General features: G+C 39.1%; 1 protein-coding gene across 6 annotated transcripts in view; it reads right to left on the bottom strand.

Moving 5' to 3' along the window:
- ARHGAP44 (Rho GTPase activating protein 44) overlaps window positions 1-18,738 on the bottom strand; it is a 160,853-nt gene that overhangs the window by 69,586 nt on the left and 72,529 nt on the right. For all 6 annotated transcript variants that reach the window (XM_036067681.2, XM_036067682.2, XM_036067685.2 and 3 more), the window contains exons 2-3: window positions 2,801-2,840; window positions 2,314-2,418 (exon numbers count right to left, since the gene is read on the bottom strand). In XM_036067681.2, coding sequence (XP_035923574.1) covers window positions 2,314-2,418; window positions 2,801-2,840 — 145 coding nt within the window. The remainder of the gene's footprint in view (window positions 1-2,313; window positions 2,419-2,800; window positions 2,841-18,738) is intronic.

Genomic DNA, 18,738 nt, shown 5'->3' with positions numbered 1-18,738 from the left:
AACTACCTCTTTTATGGCGCTCTCATTCTCCAGGCCACTTCCACCTGCCTTAACCCCCTCAGGGCCAGGTACCAGACAACTAGGGATGAGAGCCTGCTGAAGTTTCTCAAACAAGCCCATCCTAAGCTTGTTTATCCTGCCTCATCCATTCCTCCCAGGGGAAAGCACAATCATGTCTCTTGCCCACATTTTCCTCCTTCTATCCTGAGTAACTCTGGTGCTTCCCCGTATGGCCCTGCATGACACAGGGTGCACACACATCAAATTTACGTTTTTAATGCCAGTGATCCCCTGACCTGTTGGCCTCGCCAGATCTTAAATTTTCTATTAATATCCCATCTTTTAGAACACATAGGGAGCCAAATGCCTCCTAACTGATATAGTTTGCAAGACCCTCAATTCAATTCAAACCCGACACATCTAGGCAATTTTACCTCATCCCAGAAAAAATAACGCTAGTAGTAATCAACCTGACAACACCAAAGGCCAGTTTCAACCCTCTAGAGATAATGTTCAGTTGCTAATCCTGATCCTATTCTGTATTGTAGACCAGTTATTTTAAAAACAGCCCTTCTTAGAACAGATGAAAGGAAGTGGGTCATGGCCAGGCCTGGCGGCAGGCCCCTACTCAAAACATCTATCTCCTAGAGTCCCACCTTAGATGTTTGTTTAATGAATGGGTCTCACGTCCAAAGCAATTTTCCAGACTCTCCCTTTAGACTGTTCAGGTTCCCCTTGCTGAAATTCCCGATATACACAGAATTACTTCCATAGACATTTTCCAAACCCGTGAACATTTCATTTCTACCACACATTAAGAGATTCCTGCTGGGAATATTAAGAAAGAAGACACCATTCGTCTGTTGAAGGGCATCCCGGCTCCTTCAGCAGACAAATGGATAAAGAAGATGTGGTCCATATATACAATGGAATATTACTCAGCCATCAGAAAAGATGAATACCCACCATTTGCACCGACATGGATGGAACTGGAGGGGATTATGCAAAGTGAAATAAGTCAAGCAGAGAAAGTCAATTATCATATGGTTTCACTTATTTGTGGAACATAAGGAATAGCATGGAGGACATTAGAAGAAGGAAGGGAAAAATGAAGGGGAGGAAATCAGAGGTGGAGACAAACCATGAGAAACTATGGACTCTGAGAAACAAACAGTGTTTCAGAGGGGAAGGGGGTGGGCGGATGGGTGAGCCCAGTGATGGGTATTAAAGAGGGCACGTTCTGCACGGAGCACTGGGTGTTGTGCGCAAACAATGAATCATGGAAGACTACCTCAAAAACTAATGATGTATTGTATGGTGACTAACATAACGTAATAAAAATAAATAAAAAAGTTAAAATGGATACTCAAAAAAAGAGAGAAGATGACACCAGGGCTGGGAAGAAGACAAAACGATGGACAGGGTAGGCAGAGTGGTGTCTTGTACTGCAGCGTGGGACTGGGATGAAGCGTCAGGACACATCATGTGACCGTCACTAGAAAGGAGGCCACGGGAGCTGGGGAGCGGGTGGGGGGTGGCTCAGAGAGACCACTGGGAAGCAGATGTCAACAGTAACTCCAGGTCAGAGACAATCAGACACCAAACATGTCGACTCTAAACTCAAGGAGGATTAAAACGTCCCAGATTGCAGATCCCTTGTCATAAAGCCAAAGGAACATCTAAGAAAATATTTTAGGCTTTGGTGGAGTTGGGGGCGGGGCAGGAGGTCAGGAGGGAAAGTGAGCCAGCGATGATGATTGTTTACAGCAAGAACTGCTCAACAGAATCACAATACACACCGCCCGTGAGTACTGATACAGGTTACACACAAAGACGTCAGGATACCATCATTTGGCTCTCTTTAACTGTTTCATTATAGGGGAAATCCTTTTCCCAAGGTCTTTATAGGTCACCTGTCACCTCCAAAACCACAGTGTAATTTTTTCCGGGAGATCTTACGGTACTACGGAGGCACATGAAATGGAATCTATGAGCGAGCTGAAGCAGAGACAAGACCCAGGTTTAAGCTTCCCTAACGGTGGACTCCCAAGCACACCCTGGTTGCCCCAGTGCAGGAAAAACAGAGAGAGGGACCGTGTGCTTCCTGCTCAGGGTGGGGGGTGCTTCAAGCAGGTTAAAGGGCGGGAAGATGTGGGAAGGGGCTGCCGCACCACAGAAACACCACCTGACAGCTCGCAGACACAGAAATGGCCGGAGAGATGACACAGCCACACCAAACGAGGCCCTGGGAGTGGGTGCCCTGTCCTCCAGGGGTGAAGCTGTTGGCGGGGCGGGGGGTAGGAAGGCACTTACAGAACGCTTGTCAGCCTCGGCCCCTTGCTGGCCCTGGAGACATGCAGTGAGCTTCTTGTGTGTGCTGTGGGAAACTTGCTTCACCAGTTCTAGGCGCTTCTCCACCTGCAGACAGAGCAGTGGGGGGTCGCGTCACCGCGCGAGGGCAAGGTCAGGAGAAGTGGGGCCATCAATCGGGACGATCGTGGGAGGCGAGTCTGGCCCGTGCTCTGCAGAGACAAGCATTGCTGGGGAGACAACACCCAATGCTGGAGAACTGGAGGGGGGCGGGCAATGGCAGAGTCAGGGGCTCTCTGTGAACCCCACAGTCAAATGACTGCCATGTCTCCTGAAAACTCTTATGTAAACTGGTATTTAAAGACGGTAAAGGAGAAAAGGTTGCGTCTACAGAGATTGCACCGAGAGCGGTCCGAGCAGTTGAAACAGCTCAAGTTGTAATGGGAAGACATATTTGGTGTCCGTATATAGGGGCTGGTGACGACCTTACCTGAAGAAGGTCTTCACTCAGAACTTCAGTCTTTTCTGCCCTAAAGAGAAAATTGAGAAACACGTCAGTAAAAAAAAGAAAAAAAAAAATTAGGAACAGAGTCTCATTCTTATTCCCCACTCTCTCTGTTCATGGCGAGACTAGAAAAACAGCAGAGATGTCTAATAAGAGAAAAAATCCTGGGATTGACTGGGAACTGTAAATCCTCCGGCAAACAAGATCCTCTGCAGACTCTTCTGCTATGGACTGGAACCTGGATGAAGGACAGCAAACACGCTTCTTTCTTTCCAGACATTCTTTTTTTACATAACAGAATTAAGTATGTTCCCCAACCTGTACCGCATGGCCTCCCCCAAATAAGCAAGTAAAAGAAACAAATCTGAGCAGGGATCAATAAACAGCAAAGAAGGAGAAAACACTGAGTTCTGGTGACAAATGCAAACGCCACCACGGAGATATGGCAACCAAGTGTTAGGTGCCCCCACCACAAAGTGGGGGGGCTTGAACCTGAGATGAACACATTCCAAGAAAGAACTTGGACACGGGCTGGAGGGGCCCCAACCAATTAGCAACCCCTGCGTCACATCCGGGGAGAATGAGAATCTTCTTTGGAGCAAAGCATTCTCAATTTCTTGTCTGGAGAATCTCAGAGATAAGGTTCAGTCAATGATTTCTCTCGCATAGATGTGTTCTCTGTGTCTCTGGGAGTCTCTCCTTCTCACGCTCACACATCCAAAGTGCAAATTCCTCTGAAAACAAACTGTCAACACTAAAGGTACAGAGAAAGAAGAAACAACATACGGAGAGCCTGGAGAACATCAATGACCAGAGTTATCAAAGACTGTGACATATGTATGAAATATTGAAGAACAAATGATACATTGAAGTAAGAGTGTGAGAGGGCTTCTGCTTCTGGGAGGATGGAGTGAACACATTTCACCTATTCCCCCTCACTAAGTAAAAACAAAACCCTGGGATCTTATGTATAAAACAAACAAGAGGGCGCCTGGGTGGCTCAGTTGGTTAAGCGACTGCCTTCGGCTCAGGTCATGATCCTGGAGTTCCGGGATCGAGTCCCGCATCGGGCTTCCTGCTCAGCGGGGAGTCTGCTTCTCCCTCTGACCCTCCTCCCTCTCATATGCTCTCGCTCTCTCAAATAAATAAATAAAATCTTTAAAAAAAAAAAAAAACAAAAAAAAAAACAAGAACGGCGCCTGGGTGGCTCAGTTAGTTAAGCATCGGCCTTCAGCTCAGGTCATGATCTCAGGGTCCTGGGATGGAGTCCCACATCGGGCTCTCTGCTTAGCAGGGAGCCTGCTTCTCCCTCTTCCTCTGCTTGCTGCTCCCCCTGCTTGTGCTCGCTCTCTCCCTCTCTCTCTGTGAAATAAATAAATTCTTTAAAAAATAATAAAAAAAAAAAATAAAGAAGAAAACTCTGCAAGGTGGACAGGAGGCAGCCTGGCTAGGTACCACCAGACCCGATGAATGGCATGGCGTGGTGGGGATTTCTGCTTCATATATTCCACACATGGAGCTTCAGAAGCTGTGAACCAAAATACCACTGAGGACAGCCAAAACAAGCCCAACAAAAGCCAGGTCTCTGTAGCCAAAGGATCAGAAACAAGCAACCTGGCAAGATAGGAAATGTTTATAGACAATAATTGCTCACTCGAGCCAAATGCTACAGGAAAAACAAACAAACAAAAAACCACAAAAAACTGTTGTCCTACCCCACCCATACCAGCAAACGCTGGGAAGGGAGCCTAGCCTTCCACACTTGCCAGGCTATATAACAAGGCACTCAACCCTCCCCACCTCCTCCTGGCCAGTGTAGCATCAGAAACGTCTGAGTATGGAGCTGGGACATTTGTCACTGCTGGGCGGTAACAGTGGAAACCATATGAGCCGTCCACACATCTACCCTCACCTGGTGGTGACAAAACATCCCTCTCCCTCCCTGCAGAGGTTGTGTAACAGTAGGCACAGGAGGGAGTCAGGACTCTCACCATCATCCAGTAATAACAAACCATCCTTTGCCAGGGCATCAATGCAAGCCAAATGGATAGCCATAACAAACCACTCCCACCCCTCCCAGTTAGGGAGGTATCTGTGAAGGCCCAATGGGGAGTCAGAATTCCCACTCCCACCCAGCAGTCATGAGCAGCACCACCCCCTTGGGGGAGCCAGTGAAGGCCAAGAGGTGAACCCGGACTTCTGTTTCCACCTGGCAGTAACAAAGCAGAATTCTCCCTTCCCCTGCTGGAATGATATCAGAGAAAATCAGCTAAAAGAGAAAGTTTAAATAAAACCCAGAATTTCATAATATAATATGATACTCAAGTTTCAATTAAAAATTACTTATCATATCAAAAATCAGAAAGATCTCAAATTGAATGAAGACAATCAATAAATGCCAACAGCAGAATAACAAAGATGTTTGAATTATCTGACAAAGACTTTAAAGCATTCACTGTGAAAATGTTTTGATGAACATTTATGAACGTGCTTGAAACAAAACAAGAACAAAAACTAAAAACAAAGTCTCAGAACAGAAGATTAAAAAAGAACAAAATGGGGGTGCCTGGGTGGCTCAGTCAGTTAAGTGTCTGCCTTTGGCTCAGGTCATGATCCCAGGGTCCTGCTCAGCAGGGAGCCTGCTTCTCCCTCTCTCTGCCTGCCACTCCCCCTGCTTGTGTGCACTCTCTCTCTCTTTCCCCCATCTCTCTCTGTTGAATAAATAAAAATCTTTAAAAAAAAAAAAATGAAAATTTTAAAGTTGAAAAATGCAATAATCTAAATTGAAAAATCGTGGTCGACAGGTTCAACTCTAGAATGAAGGAAGCAGAAGAAAAATCAGTAAACTGGAAGAAAGCATAACAGAAATTTCCCAGTCTAAAAAACAGCAAAAATAGACCAAATGGACAAACAAAAACAAGGGACCTGTGGAATTATAACACAGGATTTTAAATATTTATGTCATCAGAGTCCCAGAAGAGGGAAAAGAAGGTAGGGATGGAAAAAATACTCAAAGGAATAATGGCTGAAAACTTCCCAAATTTGGTAAAAGCCATAATATTCAAGAAGCTGAGCAAACCCAAACAGGATAAACATAAAGAAGTCCTCACCAAGACTCAGTCAAATTTCTGAAACTAAAGACAAAGACTTGATGGCAGAGAGACAAAAATCATACCTTATTAACAGAGGGGAAACAATTCAAAATACAGAAGGTTTCTGATGAGAAATTACAGAGGACAGAAGGAAGTGGCACACCATTTTTCAAATACTGATAGAAAAGAACGGCTAACCTACAATCTATTCAATGAAAATATCCTACAGGAATGAAAAAAAATCAATATATTATCAGGTAAAGGAAAACAAACAAAATGTGTCATCTGCAGGCTTGCCTTAAAGAATTGCTAAAGAAGTTCTAAACAAAAAACAAACAACCTTGAAGTATCAGGAAGGAAAAAAAAATCCTGGTGATCAAAAATAGTAAATAAAATTGTCTTCTTTCTCCTCTTGAGCCTTCTAAATTGATGGTTGAAGCAAAATTTATAACACTGTGTATGTGGCTCTAAATGTATGTAGAGGAAATACTTAATACAATTATAATTGGGAGAGTATAAAGGGACATAAAAAGAAGTAAAGTTTCTAGATTTTATTCAAACTGGTTAAATAATGGTCCCAGTAGACTGTGATAAGCTATGTATACATAATACCTAGACCCACCACTAAAATAGCTACACAAGGATATACACTCAAAAATGCTACAGAGAAATAAAAATGTAATCTAACCCAGAAGGGAAGAAAAAGAAAACAAAACAATGAAAAACAGATATAAAACCAAAAATGAAATGGACTTAAGCCTTAAGATAGCCAGACTTAGGTTAAATGTAAATGGCCTAGATATGCTAATTAAAAGACAGAGATTGGCAGAGTGGGTTAAAAAATATGTTGTCTAGGGCCACTTGAGTGGCTCAGTCGGTTAAGCATCTGCCTTCGGCTCAGGTCATGATTCCAGGGTCCTAGAATGGAGCCCTGCATTGGGCTCCCTGCTCCGCGGGAAGCCTGCTTCTCCCTCTCCCTCTGCCCCACCCCCACTCATACTTTTTCTCTCTCTCAAATAAATAAAACGTTTAAAAAAAATATGTTGTCGACAAAAACCTCACTTCAAATATAATTATATAAGTAGATTGAAAGTAAAATTGTAGAAAAATATACCATGTAAACATTAGTCAGAAGCAAGCAGGAGTGACTATATGAACGTATAAAGTAGATTTCAATAGAGAGAAGGGGTGCCTCTCTGTCAAATAAATTTAAAAAAAAAAGGAATAGACAATTTTTAACAAGATTTATTTATTTGACAGAGTCTCTTTCTCTGAGAGAAAAGAGAAACAGAGCACAAGCAGGGGGAGCGGCAGAGGGAGGGGAAGAAGCAGGCTCCCCACTGAGCAGGTAGCACAACATGGGGCTTGATGCCAGGTCCCTGAGATCACGACCTGAGCCAAAGGCAGACGCTTAACCAACTGAGCCACCCAGGCACCTCAGGAATAGACAATTTAAATAATCCTATAATAGTAGGAAATTGAATTTGTACTATTAAGTAACCCCCCACAAAAAATCTTCAGGTCCAGAAGGCTTCACAAAAGAATTCTACCAAATGTTTAAAAAAGAATTAACACCACTTCTACCCAATCTCTTCCAGAATACAGAAGAGGAAGGAACACTTCCCAATTCATTTTATGAAGGGAGTATTCTTTTGATACCAAAACCAAAGAACAGTTAAAAAAAAAAAGATAACTATAGACTAATATTCCTCATGAATATAGGTGTACGAATCCTTAACAAAACATTACCAAATAGGGCACCTGGGTGGCTCAGTTGGTTAAGTGACTGCCTTCGGCTCAGGTCATGATCCTGGAGTCCCGGGATCGAGTCCCACATCAGGCTCCCTGCTCAGCGGGGAGTCTGCTTCTCCCTCTGACCCTCCCCCCTCTCACGCTCTCTCATGCTCTCTCTCTCAAATAAATAAATAAAATCTTTAAAAAAAAAAATTACCAAATAGAATTCAGTAATATATAAAAATAATTATTCACCATTATCAAGTTGGGTTTGTTCCAGGGATAGTATTCCAGGGATCTGAAAATCAATCAGTGTAATCCATCATATTAAATACAGACTGAAGAAGAAAAACCTGATCACATCAAGTGACATAGAAAAAAGCATCTGACAATGCAATTCAATTCAAAACCCATTCTTGGTGAAAACTTTCAGAAAGCTGGAAATAGTAGGGGACTTCCTCAACTTAAATAACATCTGCAAAACAAAACAAGACACAAAATCAACAAAAAAATCCTACAGTTAACATTATACTTAATGGTGAAAGATTAGTGTTTCGCGCCCTAAGACAGAGATCAAGGCAAGTACGTCTGACCTTGACACTCATCCGACATGGTGCCACAAGTCTGAGTCAGCGCAATAAGACAAGAAAAGTAAACAAAAAGGAAACAGATCTGGAAGGAACAAATTTAAATGTCCCTATTTACAGATGACATTATTGTCCATGTAGAAAATGCCAAAGAATCTACAGGGAAAAAATACCTAAAACTAACAAATGAGTTCAACAAGGTTGTATGACATGAGGTAAACATACAAAAATAAAATTTACATCTATATACTGGTAATGAACACATGAATCCTGAGATTAAAAATTAAATGCCATTGACAACTGCTACAAAAAATAAAATACTTACCTACAAATCAAAATATGTACAGAAGGTATGTGCTGGAAACCACAAAATGCTTATGACAAATCAAAGAAGCTCTAAATAAATGGAGACACATACTGTGTGGATTGGAAAATGCAACATAATAAAGATATCAATATTTAAAAATTAGTTATAGATTAAATGCAGTCCCAATAAAAATTTCAACAGGATTTTTTGTAGATACAGCCAAACTGAATATAAAATCGATATAAGACTGAGAAGGAAGTAGAAGATCTAAAATAATTTTTAGAAAAAATAAATTTGTAGGACTCACTACCTAATGTTAAGACTTCTTTAAGTCATCAAAAGAGTATGGTGGTAAAAGACAGAAAGAGCAATAGGACAGAATAAATAAGAAAGATCTAGACAATATAACCAACTGATTTATGACAACAGTGCAAAGGCCATTCAAAGGAAGAAAAATAGTCTTTCCAACAAATTGTTCTGATAAAACTGAATATTCATATGCAAAAAATATGAACCTTGACCCATACTTCACATCATGTATAAAAACTAACTCATAATAGTTCACACACCTAAGTATAAAACATAAGATTATAAAACTTTTGAAGAAAATATATGAGAAAATATCTTTGACCTTGGGTTAGGCAATGAGTTCTTAGATACGATATCAAAAGCATGATCGATGCCCTTCAACAGATTAATGGATAAAGATGTGGTCCATACATACAATGGAATATTACTCAGCCATCAGAAAGGATGAATACCCAACTTTTACATCAACATGGATGGGACTGGAGGAGATTATGCTAAGTGAAATAAGTCAAGCAGAGAAAATCAAGTATCATTATGGTTTCACTTATTTGTGGAACATAAGGAATAGCATGGAGGACATTTGGAGAAGGAAGGGAAAAATGAAGGAGGGGGGGAAACCGGAGGGAGAGATGAATCATGAGAGACTATGGACTCTGAGAAACAAACTGAGGGTTCTAGAGGGGAAAGGGGTGGGAGGATGGGTTAGCCTGGTGATGGGTATTAAAGAGAGCACGTACTGCATGGAGCACTGGGTGTTACACGAAAACAATGAATCGTGGATCACTACATCAAAAACTAATGATGTATTGTGTGGTGACTAACGTAACATAATAAAATAAAATTTAAAAAATAAATAAAATAAAATAACTGATTAAAAAAAACCAAAAAAACCCAAAAGCATGATCCATGGAAGAAAAAGAACTGATGCATTAAACTTCATCAAAACTAAAAGCTTTTGCTCTATGAAAGGCAGTGTTAAAAACTGGAAAGACAACCCACAGAAAGAGAAAATATTTGCAGGTCAGATACATGACAAAAGAATCATAGCCAGAATATATAGAGAACTTTAAAACTCAACAATAAGAAAAAAGTCCTATTAAAAAATGGGCAAAAAATCTGAACAGAAGCTTTATCGAGGAAGATATATGGATGGCAAATAAGCACAGGAAACACTTCTCAACATTATCCATTAGGAAAATGCAAATTAATACCCAAATGAGGTAATGCTATTAACGTGGCAAAAATACCATCACCACCGACAACAAATATCAAACCTCACCATATTAAGTTCTGGAGAGGATGTAAAGCAATTGTAACTCTCCCACATTGCTGGGAGCTGAGGGCAACGCAGAATGTTTTCCCCTATGGAAGACAGCTGGGCAGTTTCTTACAAACTTGAACATACACTTGCCATACGATCTAGCAAGGCTACCTTAGAGAAAATAAAATTTACATTCACACACACACTCCTACAACATCTCACGAATGTTCACAGCAGCTTTACTTGCAATGACAAAAAGCTGGAAGCAACCCAAACCGTCAACAAGTGAATGGATTAACAACAGAACACTACTCAGCAATAAAAAGGATGGGAGCACTAATGCATGCCACAACTAGATAGATCTCAGAAACATGAGGCTCAGTGAGAATAGCCAATTTCAGGTTAAGGTGATAGACAGCTCCCTACCTGTTTGTGGGTGGTGGTTACACAAATCCATGTGTGTTAAAACTCAGAGAACTGCACTGAAAAAGTGAGGTGTACTTTGTGCAAATTTTTAAAGTAAAAAAATAATTTTTTCCAAAGATTTTATTTGAGATAGAGAGTGCGTGTGCATGAGCGGGGGGCAGGGTCAGAGGGAGAGGAAAAAGCAGACTCTCCTTTGAGCAGGGAGCCCTATTGGGGGCTGGATCCCAGGACCCCGAGATCATGACCTGAGTGGAAGGCAGACACTTAACCAACTGAGCCACCCAAACGCCCCTAAAAAAAAATTTTTTTTTTTTTTAAGAAAACTGAGATAATAGACAATAGTTTAAGTTAAGGAGGGAAGATAACTGGAATCAAGTATTCTAAGCTCCCAATACTGGTTGTTGGGAGGTAAAGTGATCATTTAGATTTTGTTAGGCTAAAACATGATAAACATTTGAAGGGCAGCACTAAAAGAGTAGACACAGACTATGTATCTTCCACACTAATAGAGGCAAAAATACAAAAACCGCCTAACAACCCACAGTAAAAACTCGATGAATCAAAACGAGGGGAAAAGACAGGAGTAGGTAAAGGCGTATAAGAAAAAAAGAAAAAATAGCACAAAGTAAAATGGCAGACATCAGTTCAAATATATTATTAATAAAAGTGGGCTAAATATGTCAGTTAAAAGCTAAAGATGTTCAGCTCAGAAATAATAATAAAATAAAAAAAAGTCTAGCTCTATGCTAATTCCAAGAACTGTATCTGAAATATAAAGAATCGGGAAGATTGAAGAGAAGAAGAAAAAAAAAACACATACCAGGCTATTTTTAATTAATATTATATTATTGCTGGCCAGAAAAGACTTTGAGGAAAAAACAAAACAAAAAACCAAAACCACACCAAAAACCAAAAAAAGACATTATAAGGGAGAGAGGAACCCAATACAATGAAAAAGTTTACCTCATCAAGAGCCTGTAAGAATTCTGAACTTGGATGTACCTGATTAGAATCACAAAATATATAAATCAAAACTGATAAGAGCACTTTAGGAAAGCCCTAAAAAATGTACCATAATAGAAGTGTCATCATTTCTCTTTTAATTAATGAGGTAAAGCACACACACACACACAAAGTTAGGAAAGATATAGAGGATTTGATAAACATAAGTTAACAGATTTATCTGACAGACACACATGGAACCCTGAATCTAATCATTATAGAATATAAATTCTTCTCATGCACATAAGTATTCATTTCCAAAAATTAACCACTTAGTAGCCTATAAAGCACATCTCAACAAACACCAAAGGACAGATGCCACACAATGTTCTCTTACCCCAATGCAATTTAAATTGAAATAATTAGCTAAAAAATTAAAAATTTTTTTAAGATTTTATTTATTATTTGTCAAAGAGAGAGAGAGCATGCGCATGCACAAGCAGGGGGAGGGGCAGGCAAAGTAGAGGGAGAAGCAGGTTCCCAGCTGAGCAGGGAGCCTGATATGGGACTCAATCCCAGGACCCTGGGATCACGACCTGATCTGAAGGCAGACGCTTAACTGAGCCACCCAGGCATTCCTAAAAAGTTAAAATTTTAAAAAACACATATACAAGATTTAGAAACTTTAAAACAATTGTGAATAGCTTATAGGTCAAAAAGAAATGGCTAGAAATTTAAAATATTTAGAATTGAACAATTAAAATATCAAACTTGTCACCAAAGTGATAATTTAAAAAAATATAGAAACTCAAATGCTTATTTTAGAAGAGAGGCTGAAAATACTTGAGAAGCATAAGCAGAATAAAATTCAAGAAATGAGAAGGAAGAAAATAACAAAGGGAAGAAATTAGTAAAATAGAAAAATACATGTAATAAAATCAACAAAGTCAAAAGTTAATTCTTTGAAAAGACTAAAAAAATAGCCAATCTCTACAGGATTTATCCAGAAAGAGAGAGAGAGAGAAGGAAACAATAATAGGAAATAAAAGTGGAATATAACGGGATACTGCAGAGATTAAAAAGATAAATGAAAGTTATGAACAGCTTTACTTGAAAACAGACAAAATGGCCAAAGAGCTAGAAAAATAAAGCAAGCCCAAACTGACTCAAGAACAAACAGGAAGTCTGAATAGTCCTATAAACCTTTAAAAAACAGTGAAGTCCTATAAACCTTTAAAAAACAGAAATATCTGTCCACGAGGAAAAAAGAAGACCAAGATATTTAACAGGGAACTTTTCAACAAATGCTTCTTTCCAAACTTGTATAAACTCTTCAAAAGAATAAAAAAAAGCAACACACACGCTCATTCCAAGAGATAAGTAGATAACTTGTTATCAAAACTAGACAAGGATGCACAAAGAAAATTACAGACTGGTCCTATACATTAACAATCATACAAATATCCTCAAAAAAATAAATTAGCACATTATGAACAAATTAGATTAATCGCTGGAATGTAAGAGTGTTTTTTCTTTTTTAAAAGATTTTATTTTTAAGTAATCTCCTACACCCAACGTGGGGCTCGAACTCAAAACCCCAAGATCAAGAGTCACATGTGCCACCAACTGAGCCAGCCAGGCACCCCAGAGTGGTTTAACTTTAGATATCTGCAAGTGTAATTCATCACACTGACAGATTAAAGGATAAACCATGACTACCTCAAACAATGCAGACAAAATATTTAATAAAACTCAATGCCTATTCATAATAAATAGTAAAAATAAGGAAAATCCTTACCTTTGTTTTTTAAAGTGTACCTATAAAACGTTATTCTTACTGGGAACATGTTGAAAATATTCCCTTTAAAGTTAAGAATAAGGGGCGCCTGGGTGGCTCAGTCGTTAAGCGTCTGCCTTCGGCTCAGGTCATGGTCCCAGGGTCCTGGGATCAAGCCCCGCATCGGGCTCCCTGCTTGGCGGGAATTCTGTTTCTCCCTCTCCCACTCCCCTGGCTTGTGTTCCCTCTCTCACTGTGTCTCTCTCTCTCAAGTAAACAAATAAAATCTTTTAAAAAAAAATAAAGTCAAGAATAAGACAACAATGCCTAGTATCACCTTCTCGTTGGCTCAGTAAGTAACTGAAATAGATTTAAAAACTGTAGAGAAAGAACCTAAACTGACATAATCTATAGAAGTTATTAAAAATAATGAAAGTTTAGAATGATAGCTTGATATAAGAGCAATATAACAATCAATATAACCAGCCAATACTTAGAAAATCTAATTTTAAAAATCACTTAACACAGAAAAAAAAAGAATAAATTTAATAAAAGATGGGCAATATCTTATGGAGAAAAATCAGTAGAAGACATTAACAAAAAGACAAATTGAGAGCTACACTGGATTTGTGGATAGAAAGAATTAACTTTGTAAAGATATCAGTTCTCTTTATACCAATGGAACTTCAATAAAAATTCCAAATAAGGACTTTTAGAAACTAATTTAGGGGCACCTGGGTGGCTCAGTTGGTTAAGTCTGCCTTTGGCTCGGGTCACAATCTTGGGGTGCTAGGATCGAGGCCCACATCAGGCTCTCTGCTCGGCGCAGAGTCTGCTTCTCCCCCTCCCTCTGTGGTCTCTCTTGCTCTCTCTCAAATAAATAAACAAATAAAATCTTAAAAGAAAACTAATTTAATGAGGCGAATCTAAAACTTATATGAAAATGCAAAGACATAAGAAAAAACCACGGTCATCCTTAGGAAGAACAGGCTGGGGGAGTTTCATTACCAGATACTGAAACTGACTAAAGTCAAAGCAATTAAGACAGTATTATATCAGTGTTCACACTGAACGTGAGAACAGAAGAGTGTGTCTAGGAATAGACCCACACACGAGAAAATGATAGATGATAGAGGTGTGATCCCGGATTGCAGAAAAGATGTGTTATTCAATATGTAGTGCTGAGTCAATTGCATACCCCTTCCCCAGAAAAAAAAGAAAAAGAAAAGAAAATGAGAATTCTACCCAAAACCATGCATAAAAACCAAGTCCCAATGAATCAAAGACTTAAATTTAAACACAAGATATTAAAACTTCTAAGAAAATACATCTACAATGTCTTATATTTCTGACCATGGAATGAGACTTCGGAGGAAAAAAAGATGAACCATAAAAGAAAAGAATAATAAATATGTTTACATAAAAATTAACTTCTGTTACAGTAGTTGAGAAAAAAAAAATAATGAAAAGAGAGTCAGAAAATGGAGGAAGATATATGTAAAAAAACAAATATAACTGCCAAAGGATTAACATTCATATTGTATCAGAAAGTTCCAAAAGTCAATGAAAAAACAATCAACTCTATAGAAAAATAGGCTAAAGACTAGCACTTCTTAGATGAGAAACTTCTAATCATTAACAAATATATAAAAATATGGCCAACCTCATTAGTAACCAGGAATACACAAATTAATCTACAGAGAAATACAGTTCTCTATCTACCAGCCTGACAAAAATATCTGACAATTCCAAACAGTGAAGATAGGGAGTAAGGGAAATCTCTAAAAAGCACTACTCTAAGTATAAATTGTTAAAAAGCATTGTAGAAAAACAATGTGTCATTATCTGGTACATTTGACACTGAAACTCAGTACCCAAATGAAACATCTTTTAAGAGCACAATACAGAATATTTACTCATATTATTCTGAAGTGCTCTAATATTTTCTACTATGCTCACTAAATTGATTCTATTATCTCTAATAGGTTGGAACCTGTATTCAAGAAACACTATCCTAGAGGAACCCCCACACATTTACCAGGAGACATTTACAAAAAATTCCTAGCAGTTTTTTGTTTTTGTGGGTTTTTTGTAAAATAAAAAAAAAATTAGGGGAAAAAAGTCCATCAAATAGAGAATAAAGATGCACCAAAAATAATAAGATACCTAGGAATAAGCCTAACAAAGAGGTCAAAGACCTGTACTCTGAAAATTGTAAACACTGATGAAAGAAACTGAAGATGACAAAGAAATGGAAAGATATTCCATGCTCATGGATTGGAAGAATAAATATTGTTAAAATGTCTATACTACCCAAAGCAAGCTACACATATAATGCAATCCCTATCAAAATACCAACAGCACTTTTCACAGAACCAGAACAAACAATTCTAAAATTTGTATGGAACCTCAAAAGACCGTGAATAGCCAAAGCAATCTTGAAAAAGGAAAAGAGAGCTGGAAGCATCACAAGTCCAGATTTCAAGTTATATTTCAAACCTTAATCATCAAAACAGTAGGATACTAGCACATGCAGACACACAGATCAATGGAACAGAACAGAATCCAGAAATAAACCCACAATTATATGGCCGATTAATCTTTGACAAAGCAGGAAGGAATATCCAATGGGAAAAAGTCTCTCGAACAATGCCTGTTGGGAAAACTGGACAACTACATGCAAAAGAAGGAACCTGGACCACTTTCCTACACCACACACAAAAATAAACTCAAAATGGATTAAAGACCTCAATGTGTGTGAGACCGTAAAAATCCTAGAAGAGAGGACAGGCGAGGCGGTAACTTGTTTGACATTGGCTGTGGCGATTTCTTTCAAGATATGTCTCCTGAGGCAAGGGAAACAAAAGCAAAAGTAAACTACTGGGACTTCACCAAAATAAAAAGCTTCCGCAAAGCGAAGGCAAACATCAAACTAAAAGGCAACCAACGGAATGGGAGTAGATGTTTGCAAATGACATATCTGATAATGAGTTAGTATCCAAAATATATAAAGAACTTGTAAAACTCAACACCCAGAATCCAAACAATCCAATTAAAAAATGGGCAGAAGGCATGAACAGACATTTCTTCTCCAAAGATATACAGAGCGGACCAACAGACACAGAGCGGACCAACAGACACATGAAAAGATGCTCAACATCACTCATCATCAGGGCAATGCAAATCAAAACCACAATGGGATACCACCTCACACCTGTCAGAATGGCTAAAATCAACAACACAAGAAACAACAGGTGTTGGCGAGGATGTGCACTGTTTGGTGGGAATGCAAACTGGTGTAGTCACTGTGGAAACAGTATGGAGGTTCCTCAGAAAGTTAAAAAGAATTATGTCATGATCCAGTAAATCACAGGATTGGGTATTTACCCAAAGAATACAAGAATACTAATTCAAAGGGATACCTGTACCCCATGTTTATGGCAGCATTATTTACAATAGCAACGGTATGGAATCAGCCCAAGTGTCCATCGAATGATGGATAATGAAGATGTGGTCTATATATAGAATATTACTCAGCCATAAAAAGAAGAATGAAATCTGGCCGTCTGCAATGACAAAGATGGAGCCAGAGGGCATAATGCTAAGTGAAATAAGGCAGTCAGAGAAAGACAAATACCATATGATTTCACTCACATGTGGAATTTATGAAACAAAACAAAGAGCAAAGGGATAAAAATTCAAGAGACAAATCAAGAAACAGATTTTTTTTTTAAAAAAGATTTTATTTGAGAGCGAGGAAGCAAGAGAAAGAGCATGAGCAGGGGGGAGGGGGAGAGAGAGAGGGAGAAGCAGACTCCCTGCTCAGCAGGGAGCCTGATGGTGATTCTTGGAAGTTCAATGCCGAATAGGGAAAATAAATAACAGAAAGACTACTTAAATTATACCATTTTCATAAAGTTCAAAACCAAACACCACTGAACAACATACTGTTAAGGGATAAAATAGGTGTAGTCAAATGAAAAGAAAGCAAGATTATACTCGCAAAATTCAAATAGTGGTTATCTCCAAAAAAAGAAGATAGACTGGATTTGGAGGAATACACAGGTGGCTTCAATGTAACTGGTAGTGAGTTGTTTCTAAATTTGTATAGTAGGTTCATGGCTCTCCTAATGTTTCAAAACATACAAGAATACAGCTAATCTATGTATTAAACAATAGGTAATATAACAAAATAACAAAAACCAAGCATTAAGTATCAAGCATAAACTTTTAAAAATTTTTTTATTGTTATGTTAATCACCATACATTACATCATTAGTTTTTTTTTTTTTTTAAAGATTTTATTTATTTATTTGAGAGAGAGAGAATGAGAGAGAGCACATGAGAGGGGGGGAGGGTCAGAGGGAGAAGCAGACTCCCTGCCGAGCAGGGAGCCCGATGCGGGACTCGATCCAGGGACTCCAGGATCATGACCTGAGCCGAAGGCAGTCGCTTAACCAACTGAGCCACCCAGGCGCCCCAGACAGCATGTTTTTGATGTAGTGTTCCATGATTCATTGTTTGTGCACAACACCCAGTGCTCCATGCAGAACGTGCCCTCTTTAATACCCATCACCAGGCTAACCCATCCCCCCACCCCCCTTCCCCTCTAGAACCCTCAGTTTGTTTTTCAGAGTCCATAGTCTCTCATGGTTCGTCTCCCCCTCCAATTCCCCCCCTTCATTCTTCCCTTCCTACTATCTTCTTTTTTTTTTTCTTAACATATATTGCATTATTTGTTTCAGAGGTACAGATCTGTGATTCAACAGTCTTGCACAATTCACAGCGCTCACCATAGCACATACCCTCCCCAGTGTCTATCACCCAGCCACCCCATCCCTCCCACCCCCCACCACTCCAGCAACCCTCAGTTTGTTTCCTGAGATTAAGAATTCCTCATATCAGTGAGGTCATATGATACATGTCTTTCTCTGATTGACTTATTTCGCTCAGCATAACACCCTCCAGTTCCATCCACGTCGTTGCAAATGGCAAGATCTCATTCCTTTTGATGGCTGCATAATATTCCATTGTATATATATACCACATTCAAGCATAAACTTTTATAAATGATTACCACAATCCCACAAGTCTAAAAACAAACCAAAAAATTATGCCCATCAAGCCTGGGTAGCTCAGTCAGTTAAGCATCTGCCTTCGGCTCAGGTCATGATCCCGGGGTCCTGGGATCAAGCCCCGCATCGGGCTCCCTGCTCAGCGGGAAGCCTGCTTCTCCCTCTCCCACTCCCCCTGCTTGTGTTCCCTCTCTCGCTGTGTCTCTGTCAAATAAAAAAAAGAAAAGAAAGAAAGAAAGAAAAAGAAAAAATAAATAAATAAAAAATAAATTTAAAAAATTATGCCCATCAGATTTTCTATATTCTGGTGTAAAAAAATAGCAATAATACCCACACACGCCTCTCACGTATCATATACCACATATATGCAAAATGTATATATAAACATAAAATATATACCATGTCATTAATTA

This window comes from Halichoerus grypus, chromosome 2 (assembly GCF_964656455.1).
Source record: "Halichoerus grypus chromosome 2, mHalGry1.hap1.1, whole genome shotgun sequence".
In the NCBI taxonomy this organism is placed as follows: domain Eukaryota; kingdom Metazoa; phylum Chordata; class Mammalia; order Carnivora; family Phocidae; genus Halichoerus; species Halichoerus grypus.
Note: the sequence above shows the minus strand (reverse complement) of the source record. Positions and strands in the feature narration are given on the sequence as shown.